General features: G+C 35.3%; 1 protein-coding gene across 3 annotated transcripts in view; it reads left to right on the plus strand.

Annotated features, from left to right (window-relative positions):
- LOC118196141 (kinesin-like protein KIF11) overlaps positions 1 to 17,147 on the plus strand; it is a 135,716-nt gene that overhangs the window by 11,081 nt on the left and 107,488 nt on the right. For all 3 annotated transcript variants that reach the window (XM_085808097.1, XM_085808098.1, XM_085808099.1), the window contains exons 3-8: positions 1,233 to 1,306; positions 1,538 to 1,613; positions 5,243 to 5,419; positions 6,626 to 6,835; positions 7,635 to 7,701; positions 16,390 to 16,468. In XM_085808097.1, the coding sequence (XP_085664223.1) occupies positions 1,233 to 1,306; positions 1,538 to 1,613; positions 5,243 to 5,419; positions 6,626 to 6,835; positions 7,635 to 7,701; positions 16,390 to 16,468 (683 nt within the window). The remainder of the gene's footprint in view (positions 1 to 1,232; positions 1,307 to 1,537; positions 1,614 to 5,242; positions 5,420 to 6,625; positions 6,836 to 7,634; positions 7,702 to 16,389; positions 16,469 to 17,147) is intronic.

Here is a 17,147-nt window from a genome sequence, read left to right on the forward strand (position 1 = left end):
TGATAATTTTATAAATTTAAACAATTCTATCAATTGACATATTTCTATTTGTACAAAGTCTATATAATCTACGTTGTGTGTTGTAAATAAATAAGAAAGGTAATCTGAGTTAGTTGCGGATAAGACTCCAGTACCGGCCACGGCTGGATTCTACAATAATAATATTCATTTAACTGAAGGTGTATGTATCATTATTTAATTTTCTTCTGAAATAAACCATGAAGTATTTATTACTACATCTGATTTTAGGAGGAAAATTCTTGACTATTATACACAACAGAATTAGCGCTTATTATCGTGATATTACTAAATTGAGGCATCATAGCTTAAAAGGTATTTGAATAGAAAAGTAGAGCATCATTTTAAGAAACATTTGTATAGGAATATTACTAACGTGTGCTATGCAAAACTTATTTGTAACGTTTCAGTAAATCATCAAAGCTTTGAAGCGAAGAATGAACCCAGAAATAATTGGCCCGATCTCTTATCCAATATATATTAAAACGAAATCTGAGTTATACATTACTACCACTTTTTGTTGTGAAAACTCGTTTTTTAACAAACTGCCTCCTTTCACATTGAGTCCAGATGGAACTGGCTAGCTAAATAGGCGTTTTTGTGAATTTCGCTATGTGTAACTTGTGTACGAGTCAATTTCTCTTAGAAAATCTTCCGCGAAGACATCCCTCTTCTTACAAAATAGCTTTAGCGTGCTTTTATTTAATCAACTGAGCTGAAACCAAACTCTTCAAAAAAAAAAAAAAAAAAAAAAAAAAAAAAAAAAAAGGGGGGGGGCAGCAATAGCCAAACAGACTGCGAATAGTAGTTTTTCGTCCCAGCTTCAAACACAGGCCAACGGGCTTGCTGCATGGTTCGTTTTCATGGCTTGACTCCATGTATAACGTGAACATGAGCCTGTTTCTCATGAAAACCCTGCATGAAGATATTGCTTCCCTTAGGGAGATAATTCTGGTGTGCTTTGTTATACTCAAATAACTAAATCCTCCGCATTGCTACAAACTAGTGCCCGAACTGATCCATACCCTTAAACACGATTAGTTCATCTCCGGTTTAGTCCCCGACGAATGGCCCTTAGGCAGATAGCCCTAATGTGCTTTGCCGTATTCTCAATACACCACCATATCTATATTTTCTTTGTCATATTTTACATTCTTTTAAAAATTCATGATTAAGATACATTTCGGATCACAGTCTTAATTTTATATTTAAAGGATCAAGTGTATAAGGAAGTTGCAGCGCCTGTTATTCAAGATGTCCTAATGGGTTTTAATTGTACTATATTTGCGTGAGTATCAAAAATTTACTTTTTTAAAATCTAAAGTGGCACTCGTATGCAAATGAATATTTCGTAATTACTTGTATGCAATGATATTTTCTTTAAATATTAATTTTAAGACTTTGTCTAATCATTTTGCCAGTCTTTAAAATTTTTACTGATGAGCAAGTTACCAAGATGAAATCTGATTATTTGGCCAGACATACTTTCACTGTAAAATTGCTGTTAAAATAATTTCAGGTATGGACAAACAGGAACAGGCAAGACTTTTACTATGGAAGGAGAAAGAAGTCCAGATTTGGAAAGTGGAGCCGAAGTAAATCCGCTTTATTTTAAACATACTTTAAAATATTAAATATGTTTGATTTTTCTGTATGTCTTAAATCTGAAATTTTAATGCACAAATTTGGAGCACTTTCCATATATTTTGCTACATACTCGAGAGAGAGGCCAACCCAGCTTGAAAGCACTAGAAAAGGTATAAGAAATGTGCATCGCCAAATAATGTACGTATTCCGAAAACAAAATTTAGCATAGAATTTTGTTCCTAGGAGTCTTAAGAATCTATTAATAGATGAAAGTAATGCACAAATGAACCATTAAATTTTGTACATGCAATTCCAATATTTTCCTTAAGCTGTATTACATCGGCTTCTGAAATAGTGTTTAGCGCGAAAATGTATGTGAAGATAAAAAGCAAAACTTCTGTAGTATCTTCAAATATGCTGCAAGTATTTTTTGTAGCAATTAATAAAATGACTGTATAGGAAAAGTCAGGTTTACTGTTAGAAAAGGAGTATATAGAATAGTTCATATTTGTTACTGTAAATTTAATTTGTGACATATTTTTTAGAATGTTTTCAGTAAATAAATCGATACGATAAGGAGACTTGGCATGCTTACATAAAAGCATCTTTTCCAAAGTTCAAAGAAATGAAAACATGTTCTCATATGTTTACAGTATTTAAGGTAAATAAATACTTTAATATTGCTACTGAAAATGTCCCAATAACAATTTCCCCATCTTTTAAGGAAATGAATTTTTATATCCTTTGGCTTAGAAAATATGAATATAATGCCATGTTCCATTTATTAAAGAATTTCTTGCAGAACTCCAAATGTCAAATATGCTTTTGTGTGTAGATTTTGCTTATAAATCAGATTAAAGCCTCATCAGTGGCCAAGTGTTTAAGACCTGAATACTGCTAGCTTAACACGGGTTCAAATACTGAAGGATTGGCTTCGTGGGAATTTTCGTGGGCTTCCCAATGTTTAACGTGGATACGAGCCAGTTTTCTTTAAAAATCCCCTCATGAAGACACCCCTTCCCTTGGGCAGATAGTTCTTGTGTACTTTGTCATATTCAAATAACATAACCAATCGGATGATACGCAAAACTCATAGGCCCCCTTTACTGTTATTCCCTCTTTACTATTTAGTCTCGTGCTGGTTTCAAGATCTTCTATACTGAACTACCTTCATAATCTTGCATTAGAAATGAAGATTATTTTGAGACAATTAAGTTAGGATTATCTTTACTCAGTGTTTCTACGGCTTCTTCTGTACTTGGAGCATTTATCTTCATATGACATGGTATCGATTCCAACAGTTGCCTCTTCGCTGCATTCTGAGAACCTGTTACCATGATTCTTCAGATTTTGAGCGTAATTTAGGAAATTACCTGGATATACTTACCTAGATTTCTAAAATTTATCAAAATGCTCAGATAAATTTCAGGATCTAGCTAGTTTAGGAAGTCGTTCGATATGTTTCACACATCATTAGCATGTCATGTAATTTGATGATATCATCACTCGAAACGTTCGTGTGCTACCAAATCTTTGACATGGCTGGTATTTTCCTGAAGGTGTTCATAATTTTATGAATAAATACATTAGATTGCATATTTAGCAGTCGGGCTGAGCTAGCAGTTTTCGTGTGTTGCTATGTCTGTCTGTGGTATTATTATGTTCTCCTATGAGCTCTTTGCTGCAAAATCTCCAGACATTCTTCTAGATCAAAACATATGGACTGGCCGTCGGAAAATATATCTAAATGAAGAAAACATATGTTTAATAACAAGGACAAGAGTCGAGCATTCGAAAGTGAATGTACCTCATAGCATGATGGGCCTACTACATATTAAACTCCCTGTATATTGAATGACTTAACTCGTAAATTTTTTAGAAATTGATACTTTTCTCAAAAAGTACTTCTCTCTCTGCCCTATATTGTCTCATATGAATAACAATTTTATGGTATGTCAGTTTATCTTAAGAATACCGTTTACTGACAATTTTTGAAATAATTCATTGACGTTCTGGCCGATTGAATAAGACCGCAGAAGATTAGTAGTATAACCTAAAATTATTCCCGGCAAACGAGCTGGTTGCATTTGCATTTTCGTAGTTTTCCTATGTGTAACAAAAACACGAGCCTGTTTCCCTTAGAAAGACCTCTACGAAGGCATTCCTTTCCCAAGCAGGTGTCCCTAATGTCCTTTCCTATAGCTAAATTTAATAATTCAAGTTAAGATTTTGTATTTGCTGATGAAGTTAAAAAATCTGTAAAAAGTAAAAAAAATCTGTAAAAAATAAAATCACAAAAAGAAATATTTTAATCTTCGCGTGCATAGTAATTATTATTTACCTGCATTTAAACTCTAAATTACTTTAATTACTGAAAAATGGCATGGGAAACATTTTCTTACTTTGTTAGAAGGTTCAGGTAATCTGCTTATTTGATCGAATAAAGACTTGGTCTAAGGTTTGTCGTAAATTAACGGCCGTATGCAATGACTTTATTAATATCAATCTATTATAAACGCATTTATATTAACTTTCAAAATGTATGTAATAAGGAAAGTGCAAAATATAATTTATTCTCTTCATTGGTTTTCTACATAATATGCTACATAATGTCTATTTATATGAATAAACGGGAAAATTATATTCAGTTATTAAAATTCGCTACATTTTATTTTCACATTATGCAGTTTTCTACGAATTTGCACCAAACTCATGTTTTAATTTTCCATACAACTGCGCAACTCAGAAATTTCTGACAAGGAAGATTTCCCAATTTTTTGTCAAATTTTCTCAAAAACAATGCATATGAATCAACTCGTCTAGAAATACATACCTGTAAAATAAATTAGCTGTTCATATTTTATAATAAAAAAATTATCAAATATAGTTTTCTGTTGCCAGCGTCGAGCTTTCTGACGAAATTTGGCAGAATTTAAAAATTTCCTGGCAATTCCGAAATAGTGCTGCATCGCCAAATATAATCAGATTTGTATATTTTCTATTTACATCGACTTAACATTTTTTTAACACTATGCGCTTCTTAAATGAGAAAAACATTTGAAGCTTTTCATATGTTTCTTTTTTTTCCCCCTATGATTTCAACAGTTTAACGAAAGCATTTGATTTGCGGTTTTCAAAAAGTGCGTTTGGAAAATCGCCGAATCTTTTACAATTTTTAACTGTCTATCTATAAAATACTAGCAGAAGTTTTCACTGTTACGTATTTCTAGATGAGTAGATTCCCCCACCCCCTTTTTTTTTATAACAGTTAAAGTTTGGGAGACTTTTCATTATAAGCTTAACTAGTGGTCTCAAAACTGGCAGCGTCTGAAACAAAATTTTGAGACTCTCGAGTAAATTAATTAGCATTATTACTACGAGAACTTGGAGAACTATTTATGATTTCAATGATTTAGGGGTGTAGTTTTATGTTATTTTCATTATCATTATCATTAAGAAAGACCACAAGAATCGCCCCAGAAAATCTACAAATGGAACTAGTTAGTTTTCACTGTGATATAAATCTAATTCAAAGCTCTGAAAATATTAAAAATATCTTAAGGCTTAGTTCAAGAAATTTTATCTAGGCAGTATCTTCCACGAGAATTAATTCTTTTACTTTTCAATATCTCATTAGGATCCCTTACCAGGCATAATTCCCAGAGCTATGAGGCATATATTCAATAAACTCGAAGAGCAGAAAAATTTTGATATCGCTGTCAGTTTCCTTGAACTTTATAATGAAGATATTTTTGATTTACTTTCAAGTACCGACGACTTAAATAAGTTGAAGTTGTTTGATACTACACATAAAGTAAGTAGTAGTACATTCTTTTATTTTACTGCAAAAAATGAGCATTAATTTAACCCTCTGACCTCAGGCACAAAATTCATAAACCTTTTTTTTTTTTTTTTTTTCCCTGCGAAATTGACTGTAGTTGAAATCCCGGTTTTTACCGGCGCTGTAAGAAATTTGCCCGAATATGTTCAAGATAATAGGTGAAAGTGTTATTCACGGATCCCGCGTCCAGAGGGTTAAACGTTGTTAGATGACATTTCAGTAGTTACATAATTAGGTCAACCGACATTTTTAATAGAAATTTTCTTCATTTTAGAGTTAATTTGAGAGCTTAAGTTATTATTTTTTGAAAGACTTCTACGCACCATGTGCGATTCTTATATAAAAACGCAACAGTTGCTGCAGGTTTCTATATTTAATTAATTTTAAATTTCAAAATTTAGAGTGCAATAAATTTTGTAGCGTAAGATGCTCTGAGAATTCTTTTTTCATATTCTGAATTTGACGTAGCTCCACAAGCGACCAAGGGGATACCACTGAATACTAGCTTATCCAGAATTATGAATCCCAGTGAATGAGCTGACTGTATGTAACCTGGTCCTTTATAAAGTTTTCTCTGCGAAGTAATTCTTAGGCCAGATAGCTCTCGCCTGTTTTTACCTTAATCAATTAACCAATCAACCATGTAATGCCAAAAAAAAATTAAATACAACTATTACTGAATTGCAGTTAAACTATTACGGAATTTTTCAAAAAATTAAAACATTTGAGTTAACAGACCGATAATATGTGCATTCTGCATTCGGTGTATGTCAGGTACCGCTGGGCCTTGTCAATTGTTAAGCTTCCGCCCTAGTTTTGAGGGAGAACACCCCCAGGGTCTCCCAGTCCTCTTCTCCTGCCATTAACCTTTCGAGAGATGCATTTTCCGTGCATTTTGAACCGTGAGCCATGAGAGACCGATATGATAGATTTAAGCGAAATTGGTCCATTATAAAAACAATTATCATGTAAAAAATGTAATTATAACAGCTAAGCCAGATGCTTATTAAAACATTTTTAAATAATATTCGTGAACTATATATTCGCTTCGGGGTAAGCTGATTTTGAATCAACACTTCTCACGTAACTATTGAATTGATTTGTTGCATCCTATATGAAATGAATAACTGTGGAAAAGTAAATATATTTCTATAATTTCCATTTTATTAATGTCGGTAGGGTTCCGTTGTGCAAGGCCTGACAGTACGAAACGTGACTTCTATGGACGATATATACTCAATATTGGATAAGGGCTGCAAAAAGCGCAGAAAAGCGGCAACGCTGTTAAATAAAATGTCAAGTAGAAGTCATACTATCTTCACGGTCACAGTGAAAACAAAAGAATGCTACAGTACAATAGAAAGAACCAAAATAGGAAAATTGAATCTAGTAAGTTTGCTGTTTAATATTCATTTAGTTTAGAAATTACCTAGCCATGATTGCTGAAACTATATTTGTGTTATTTTGAATAAGTCTATCATTCTCGAATCAGTAAAACGTTATTTCGGAAGATCTATAATGGTAAATAAAATGAATGAAATTATTTGAGTATATTTTAATCTTAATATAATTTCGCTGTTTATATACTATATATGAATATAAAAACGGCCCTACTTCTCCTCTCAGTTGTAGAAATTCTCTTTTACCTGTATAATATAATAGTTAAAATTCTACAGCACTGAGTATTTTACTCTTGGCGTTTTCTTTCTACTTTTATTTCAGTAGTAAAGAGTTGATTATTTTGGATAACAAGCAGGAGTTTTTATTTGAAAAAGAAAGCAAAATATTAGGGTTATTTCCTGTTAATTTATATTTCAGAAGTTTCATTTCACAGAATTCGGCATGTTAACTGTTTTTTTTTAATCTCTTACATATGCACGCATTAATTTTTTCTTAGAAAATGTTCGATTATTCCTTGGTTATGTCACCTATCATAAGTCTTTATTTCTCAACATTTTTAAAAAACTTTTTGATAATCTTGTGTTTTTAATTCCAAACATGAATCAGGCTGGAAACTGAAGGGCCGAATTACGAGTTTTTAATGTTATCGGTTAAATTGTTTTCAGTATTTAAGCCTGGTCCTGACAATTTTATCTCAATTTTGGTACTGTTATGTCATCAAAATATGACAATTAGAAAATATTTGAAAAAAATTAATAATTTCCTCTTCATATGAATTTACTTTCAGGTCGATTTGGCAGGTAGTGAAAACATTGGACGTTCTGGAGCTATTGAGAAAAGAGCAAGAGAAGCAGGTAAAGCGGTTTTTGCTTTCTGGGTGTATGTATGTATGTGTATTTAATTATGGCAAAGCACACTACGGATATCTGCCTAAAGGGAGGGATGCCTTCGGGGAGGACTTTCTAAGGGAAACTGGCTCGTATACACGTTACACATGGGGAAAACCACGAAAACACCCATGCAGCCAGCTCGTTCGCGGGATTCGAACCTCGGACCGAACTACCAGTGTTCAGCGACTTTACCGCTCGGCCACTGGTGGGCCCTGGGTGTATGTATTTGGTTTTCTTTTTATTTAAACAAAAAGCAAAAAGTTGTAATGATAGTTAAATCTTTAGGAACTAATAGGGTGTTCTCAAATATTCTTTCCGATTGCAGACAGTGACTGCTTCGATACATAGCCATTACGAAAGAATTTTTTTACTTAACAGGACTTCAGTACTCATAAAAATTTATTCGGTTTGCCAATCGGGAATGGACTTCTAGAATCAACCCCCTAGAAAGCTTTTCGGTAAAGCTTCCGTTTCCCGGCTATATCAAATACAGATCTTGCAAAAACTGAAGTCCATTGTGAAATGATTTCTGTTTATCGATTAGTTAGTGTTAAATGATGAGCTGACATTTGATCTGCAAGGATTTGTAAATCATCGTAGTGTGAGGAACTTTATTGCAATGCACAGCAAACTTTTAATTAATCTCTTCATGCACGTTTTGTAAGTCACGCTGCAAACGTTGCTGAATAATAAAATGCTGAAATCGGAAAGAACATTTTGAAACCTGGAGCTAATAGACATATTGGTGATGAAGCTGTATCTTTAAAGTAAGTTTCTGAATTACTTAGATTTTCGGAACTTTGTTACAAAATATATGTCAGTAAAACTTTAGCTATAGTGGCTTGGCATGAACAGAATTTTAGTGCCGGTATTGCTGCAGGTTGGTTTTAGTTTATTTAACAATGGCAACGCACTAGATGGCTCTCTGTTCAAGGAGAGGGATGCTTTTGTAGAGGTTTTTTAAAGGGAAACTGGCTCGTATACATGTTACACATGGGGAAAACTGTGGAAACGGCCATGCAGCCAACCCATTCGCCGAGATTCTAACCCCGGACAGCACCTAAGAGAACAAGCATTGGGAAGTTTTTAAGTTAGTGTTGCCATAAGCCCATTTAAACAGATTTTCCGTTTTGATTCTGCAAATGCATAGAAGAATGCTTTTGAGACATACTTGACAATGATCGTCTGATTTAAACAGAAGCCTTATCCATATACTTATGAGAAGCGTATTAGTACGACAAAGCATACAGGTTTCACTTGATTGGTGCTATATGTAATTTCGTGGTGTTGCAAAAATGAATCTGAGAAGATGCATGTAATCAACACAAGACCTCGGGATGTGTCTAATAAATAAATGCTGGATATGACTGCGCAATCAAAACAGTTGCGACCACGCAAACGGCACAGAAATTATCCATTCAAAGAACCTGGGAACAGAGTTTGACATCTGTTAACCTTTTCGTGACGATTGTCACGTGTACGTGCCAGCAAGAAACGCACTCTTTTAACGGCCGGCACGCTGTCGTGCCAAAGCGTTTTCTCGTTCACCCCCCTGCCGTCACATATTTGTGCTAGTGTCTTGGAATGTTTTAAAATCTATAACTTTTGCTACAAGATGGCATTGCATGGCCATAGGATTTGACGGACGTGTAGATTTAACCTTCTACTCGAAATAAGAGAAAGGTGACTCGCTCGGGGGGGGGAGTAAAGCATAATGTAAACAAACAGGAGACCGTATCTTTACCTCGCCACGTTATACGTATAAACAATCGCGTTTCTCATATTCCTCCAAATCCTTTTTTTTATTCTCTTTTTATCTACTTTGTATTGCTTTTTAGGGTTATTGTGTGAAGTTCTGTTGGGCTTTACACTGCTTTCGGATATACACTGCTCGACATTGAAAATGCAACGCCAAGAAGGAGTGGTCAGAAAGTTATGCAAATTTTAGAGTAGACGCACGTCACTGAGTTATGCGAATGATGAGAAAGGCGCAGCTCTCCGAAGCACGTGAAGCAAGATATAAAGGAAGGAACGTGCAGAATGGGCGATATTCGTGTCGTTATTTCTGCCAGACGAATTATCTAAGAAAGTTGGTTTTTGTCCCGGAAGATACGTGTAATAGGAGAGAATGCCAAGCCGCCGTCAACGAAGGCACTTCCAGCCCAGATGCATTATTTTGGTGAACTATTCGAGGGAGACCCAATCCGCCTTGTCCCAGCGGGACCATGTGATTAAAAGCCAACCCTCCTCCAAACCAAAACGATGGCAACCAGAGATCCGCGGTTCTTCCTCTCATTAGCTGAGCAAAACAAAAAATTAATTTAAAAGCCAACCAAACCACACATTAAAACCGGGTCCCCAAAGCCCGAGCCCTGAGTACACAAAAATTAGTATAAAGAAACCAAAAAGGACTTAAAAATATACAATCAGCATTCCAATCACTTACTCTAAAAATCTTGCTGATAAAACATCACAGAAAACATAAAATAACTAAGCAAAAATAAAGAAGGGTTAGTAGTAAAAGTACTAAGTATACGTGTAATAAGAGAGAATTCCAGGCCGCCGTCAATCAAGGCGCTTCCAGCAGATAGACGATTTTACGAGGGGTATCGTGATCGGACTGAGAAGGGCGGATTGGTCCTTACGTCAAATCGCAGCGGATACCCACATGGATGCGAGCACGGTGCATCGGCTATGGCGAACATGGTTGGAACAAGGAAATGTGGGAAGGAGGAGGGGTGCAGGTGCAACCAGAGTGACGTCAGCACGCGTGGATCGACGCATCCGCCGACAAGCTGTGGCGGTCCACAAGTCACTTGTACCGCGATTCTGTAGCATGTGCAAGATACCCTGGATGTTCCCGTGTCAACCAGAACCATTTCCCGTCGATTGGTTGAACGTGGCCTGCACTCACGGCGTCCGTTAAGAAGACTGCCATTGACCCCACAACATACACGCCAACGTTTAGAATGGTGCCGGACTGGAGCGATGTGGATGACAGAATGGCGAAAGGTCGTGTTCTCAGATGAGTCACGCTTCTGTTTATCCAGTGACAGTCGCCGCATAGGTGTGTGGTGTCGACTTGGAGACAGATCTAATCCGGCAGTAACTGTGGAACGCCCCACCGCGCGACAACGTGGCATAATGGTTTGGGGCGCTATTGCCTACGATTCCAGGTCACCTCTAGTTGATATTCAGGGCACTATGACGGCTCAACGATACTTGGATAATGTACTGCGGCCGGTGGCAATCCCCTACCTTCGGAGGCTGCCTAATGCAATTTTCCAGCAGGATAACGCCCTCCCACAAGATGTTGGCAAGTGCTGGCATTTGCCAACATGCTCTGCAAGGTATACAGATGCTTCCCTGGCCACCGGACTCTCCTGACCTGTCACCAATCGAACATGTGTGGGATGTGATTGGACGCTGTTTGCAGACTCTGCCCCTGCCTCGTTCAGAAGACGAACTGTGGCAAATGGCTGAAAGGGAATGGAAAGCTATCTCTCAGGACACCATCCGCACTCTTATTGACTCTATATCCTAGACGTGTTTCTTCGTGCATCGCTGTCCACGGTGGTCCTACATCCTACTGAGCCGACGTCGTTCTCGCTCTGTATTCTGACTATCATTTTGAAATAAAGATCACTTATTGCTGCTTGCTGTCTGTCTTTCTTTCCAAATTTCATCACTTTCTGACCACTCCATCTTGTTGTTGCATTTTCAATGTCGAGCAGTGTATTTCGCGTTTTCCTCTTTTTATTTTGGAAAAAATTGATGCCAGTTTATTATGGCAGGAAATCAGAGGAAAGACATACTCGCTTAGTAAATGAGCCAACATGGATTAGAGTGATGATTAAGTTTCTAAAGTGATATTTCTATGATTCTGATAGAAGCATTTGTAAGAGATTGAGCTTTCGGAGTGCCTGCCTTCCACTTCCTGTGAAAGATAGTTACTTCTTGTAAACAGTCTTTTTGTACTTTTTTTATTTAATTTGAAAGTTTATTGATGTGTTTTTCCAGTTAAAACTTCGAAATAATTTGAATAGCTCATGCAAAAATTATTTTTTAAAGTAAGCAGATTTTTAATATAATTTCATGTAAAGTTAAAAAAAAAATACTACTAAATGCTAATTTTAACGTATATGATAGCTTAAGTAGTAATCTGAAATAGTGCCAAAAATGACGCCGTTACGACTTAAAAAAATTTTTAATGATTTTTTTCTGAAGTTGGGCTTTGCGACGCAAAAGCTCCCGTTTCTTTCGACTCTCCTCCATCCCGAGGTAAAAGTCATAAACTAAGATGCGCCATCTCGAAAGGGTTAAGGAAGATGCCACGGGGCTACTTTGGTAGACGGTTGCACGGATTTTGGCGATTTCTGTTTTTGGCGAGCGATATGACTTATAGTAAACCCATTGCTGGGCAAGTTATTTATGGTAACCGATACTTTGTGGTCATTTTATTAAAAAAATAATGCGTTTTATTATGCATAAATTCCGCGTTTTAAATATTATTTATGTCTTTTAAATATTAAAAATCAAAGTAATTTTGTGTTTTTATTTGAAGTAAAAATTTTATTGTTTGATATTTTATATAATTTTATGTTGTGGATGATGTTATCAACGACGTCACCTTGTTTTAAAAGTAATTGGTTTTAATGTCTATAAATTTAATCTAATGCTCTAAACATTATTTATGGCTGTTAAATATTAAAATACAATTTAATTTTGCATTTTTGAAAAATTATTTTATTATGTATGATTATTTAAATAATTTTAATACTATGCGTGATGTAATCAGCTCCCTGATTGGTTACAGAATATTTTTGCATTAACGAGCTGTAATCAGCTCCTTGATTGGTTACTGAATATTTGTGCATTACGGCGCTATTTAAAAATTTTATTATTTATTTCTTCGAATTCCTTAGATTTCATAGGGAACGGATATGTCCCTTTCAAAGATTAATATTGTTAATGGTAAGTACCAAGAATTATTGGAATCGGAATAAAAAAAAATGTTCTTTAAGACCTTATTTTGGCCAACCTGGCTTTCCTAATCAAAGATTTATTTATAAATTGTTACAAGGCTTAGAGAAAATTTATTAAAAATTTTTGGAGGAAACCTCGCCAATTGCTTCTTCAATAACGTGCGAGAAATATGGATCACAGATGAAGATCGTTAAAAGATCCGATTCTGAGGACGGCCGTATATGGTATTGTGGTCACGGTGGAAGAAATAACCGCTGTAACGGTGAAAAAAAGTATTAGGCATTTCTCCTTTTTTACCGGCAGTAAGCTTCTAATTGCTGTCATTTTAGCTCTAGTGTACGAAGCGTTCTTATTTACTTATTTTAAAGTATTTGAATTTAAGTAATTTTTTTAGTTCTTTTAAACGTTGGTATGATGGTTTTTAATTCGATATTCAGTTTCAGTAATATTTTAATCCTATTAAACGTTGGCGCAATGTTTATATGGGTGTTTTTATTCTATTTCATTGCTATGTGAAAGTAATAATTTAACCTTACTTTAGTATTTTATACGCGTAGTAAATGTATTTATTTACATTTGCCTGCCATCTTAAAAAACAACGTTTTCAACAAAAAATTAATCCATTATTTTTAACAATATTTATTTTTTATTAAAGTTTCGAATACTTTATTATGCACAAAATACGTAAAAACAGCCTTTTTCAAGATGGCTGACGATTGTAAAAACCGCGTCAACAATTGCGCCAAAGTAAATCGCCAAAAATCGCCAAAACATTTTTCTCTAAAACCGTCTACCAAAGTAGCACCGATGCCCATTGACCTATCAACGTAGGCAGATCTAAATGGAACTGTTGCATGCTCAGTCTTCCCAGGTAGTGCCAGAATGGAGCCATTGTCTTTAGAACGAATTCTATTTCTCTCTGAACTGATTACTGTTGCGTACATTTGTATAAAATAAATTACCAATGATCTAGTTCTGCATTTGCTGCTGAAAGGCATATTGCCTTACAGCCTAGGTGACAGTTTCAGGAGCAGTTTCTCTTTGCAGCCAGGGAACGCTCGAACGCAGACTGTATGACTTTCTAGGCAATATCTTCTAGGATTTAATATCCTTCCATGACCCCCAGACCACCAGATTTACCACCAGTGGAATATATACATATATGAAACATGCTCGGAAGGCTACCTTCCCAGATTATCGCTGAATTAATTGTATCAATTGTGAAATATGTCTGAATAGTCCTCAAAAGAATGCTAAAAAATTTACACAATACCGAATATTGACTATTATACTTGTGCAGATTTACATTTGCTAAAATGTAATCGTGTTGACACATTTTCTTAATTCCATAGGAGTTCTCAAACGATATATAAAAGGCGAGTTTCATGACTTCAGGTTAATAGTTAATGAAAAGTTAATTCAGCAGAATATTTGTAATCGAATGGAAAACTAAGAAATTCGTCAGTTTAAGAGTTGGTATGTTAGCTCTTTTACAGGTTTTTTAATGTTGAACTTCAGATTTTATTTTTCCTTCTTGAAACAGAAAATTCATAGCCACTTTTAGAGGGAAACATGCCGCATATGAAAATATGAAAATGTTGAAAGCTCAATAACTTAATCTGAGTATGTTATTTAGTTAATTTAATTATGTTTACTCAATTCTGAATTAAATTTGACTTTAAAGGATGGAGTACTATAGCAACTTGTATGTTATATTAAGACGGTTTGTCATGTTTTTATAGTAAGAAATAGTTCACTGATATGCCGAAAGCCATCGAAGAAATAGGTGGTTTAAGTACACTGAAAATCTCGTTTTAAGCTTTATTTTTAAATTAGAAGAAATTTAGCTCCGTGGAATGGTAAAACAAGTCTCTTGTCTTCTTTTCGGAAACACTTGAAGTTGATCTTTAGTGTGTACTCTAAGAAAATGTATGAAAACAATAAGCTTTTTTTAAGTTAAGAAGCCAGCTGCTACTTAAATCATGCAGTTGTTTTCCTTAGTATGTTAATTAATGGAGATCTTACCCAGGAATCACAGGGCTTGCCTAAAAACATAATCAAATTTAATGGATGTCATCATCAAAACTACAAATTATTTCATATTAAGTAACCTCAATGACAGCTAACTTCTGTATATATGTCAGAGACGATTTAAGGTGTCAACAGCCTCATTTATTTTTGAATATTTTGAAGCAGTTATTTGGAATAACTATTGATTGCTTTAATCATTTGTTTTTCAAACAGAAAAACATTAACTGTAAAGTTTTATACCCAAGAAATTCGTAATGCCTTTAGAATGTATTTTATTTAAAATGTTTATCTTTGAACTTTAGAATACTGTTGAATATTAGATTCAGCAAAGTGAATTTTCAGTTATACGCTATCAAAAATTTGCATATTCATTGTACTTCTGTCCATTGGAATGAAAATATACAAACATTAGGAGCTCGTAGTCATTAACATTATAATCTTGCCGTAGGTCATATGTGGCCTGCAACTTGGCACCGCTGCTAGCATTATTAAAATATTTGCTCTCTAAACGTATTGTCATTTCATAAAACAGTATCTTTACAAATTTTTGTTCAAACGAAGTGATAAATCGCAAAGCTTAAATCGCTAAACATTAGTCAAACCCTCCACCAACCACTTGTATAATGGTCGTTCAAATGAAAGTGGTATTGCTGAAGTAACTCCGCTATTTAAAGAGACAGATGACTGCACCTATAGAAGGCGAGGAGTGCTGGGATTGCATGGGATATTGTCAGGTCTCGCCTGATGCGCGTGTGATAGCTATGGAGCGCGTTAAGGGGCATCGTTCGCATCATGGATGCCTCCAAACAGTGTCAACGCGCGGTCGTGCAATCGTCGAATGCAAACTGTATATGGCATGAAGTGTATGAAACGCAGATCGGCATTCCGATGCTATAGGGATTTTTGTAGTGGAAGAAGCAGTACTGACGACAGGCCACAACCTGGTCAAGCGCATGTTTTGATCACCCAGGAAGCAGTATTGTATGCACACTTCCTATGTTCATAGACATTTTCTCAGTTATTTCTCGAGTTATTCGCCGATTCATTTTCACGAAACGGTCCATATTTGCAACTGCTTCCTAAGTGATCATCACATGCGCTTGACCAAATTGTGGCCTATCGTTAATACTGCTTCTTCCACTACGGAAATCCCTACACCATCGGAATACCGAACTATGTTTCATACACAATTTGCATTCGACGATAGATTTCAGAAGCACTCACATTTCCCGCTGTTAAAAATTGCACTACTTCGCGTTGACATCCATGATGCGAACAATGCCTCTTAACGTGCTCCTACGCTATCACACACGCATCCGGCGGGATCTCACGATATCATGCAATCCCAGTACTGCTGTAATAACCAATAATTGCTGTAATAACTCTATAGGTGCATGCGCAGTCATCTTTCTCTTCAAATGACTGAGTTATTACAGCAATGCCACTTTCATTTAAACGACCCTTATATTAAGAAAATACATTGCGTAAAATTTTCAGGCTAGCTAACAACACGTTGGTCTGTCTACGCTGATTGGAAATCTAGCGAAATTTTTCGCAAACATTTTTAATTATGCAATTTGTTTAAATGTAAAAATTGTACTTGCATTGTTTGAAATTTTTGCTATTTCTCTGCAGGAAATATTAATCAAAGCTTGTTAGCTCTAGGCAGAGTGATAACATCTCTCAGTGAGAATGCGCAACATATTCCTTACAGGTAAGAACTCCAGTGATTTCATATGTGCGATGAGAGTTCAGTCTACTTTCCTGAAATAAAACAATCTCGAATCATATCAGTAACCGTAACAAAAATTATGTATAAGTAGTTGGATATTATCATGGCAAAGCGATTTGCATTCGCGAAGGACTTTCTAAGGAAAAGTTGTTATTAAAGTTACCTTCAGCGCATGTAACCTCCGAAACTACTGGCATTGGTTCTTTTAATTAGCTGTTGGGGTATAATCTAATCAGCTGACAATATTAATCTTTGATTAATTATGACAAACCACTGGGAAGATTATGTGCTTTATCAAATTAGCAGCAAAAAATGACTTCATGTTAGCATCATTATCATGTCATTAATCTGTCTATAGCAGAGGTTCCCAACACTATGCCCGCGGGCATCATGACGCCCGCCGATCGTTTAATGTGTGCCCGCTGCTGTGCAATCACAATAAAAATGTTTTAGTTTTCAATAAAATTCTATGTGAAAGTTTTCTCATTTTTAATGAAATAGGAATTGCGTCCAACACAGATACCAACACAAAGCAAAATGCGACTGATCTCTTTTTTTTTTTTTTTTTTTTTTTTTTATGTGCATGTATTTATTAACTATTCAACTATAAATCCACCTTGAAAAAGTTAATGGTGCCCGCCGTCCAACAGATATTCTAGAA

Source organism: Stegodyphus dumicola, chromosome X1 (assembly GCF_044657685.1).
Source record: "Stegodyphus dumicola isolate Sdum_Otavi_A_Nest chromosome X1, ASM4465768v1".
NCBI lineage: Eukaryota > Metazoa > Arthropoda > Arachnida > Araneae > Eresidae > Stegodyphus > Stegodyphus dumicola.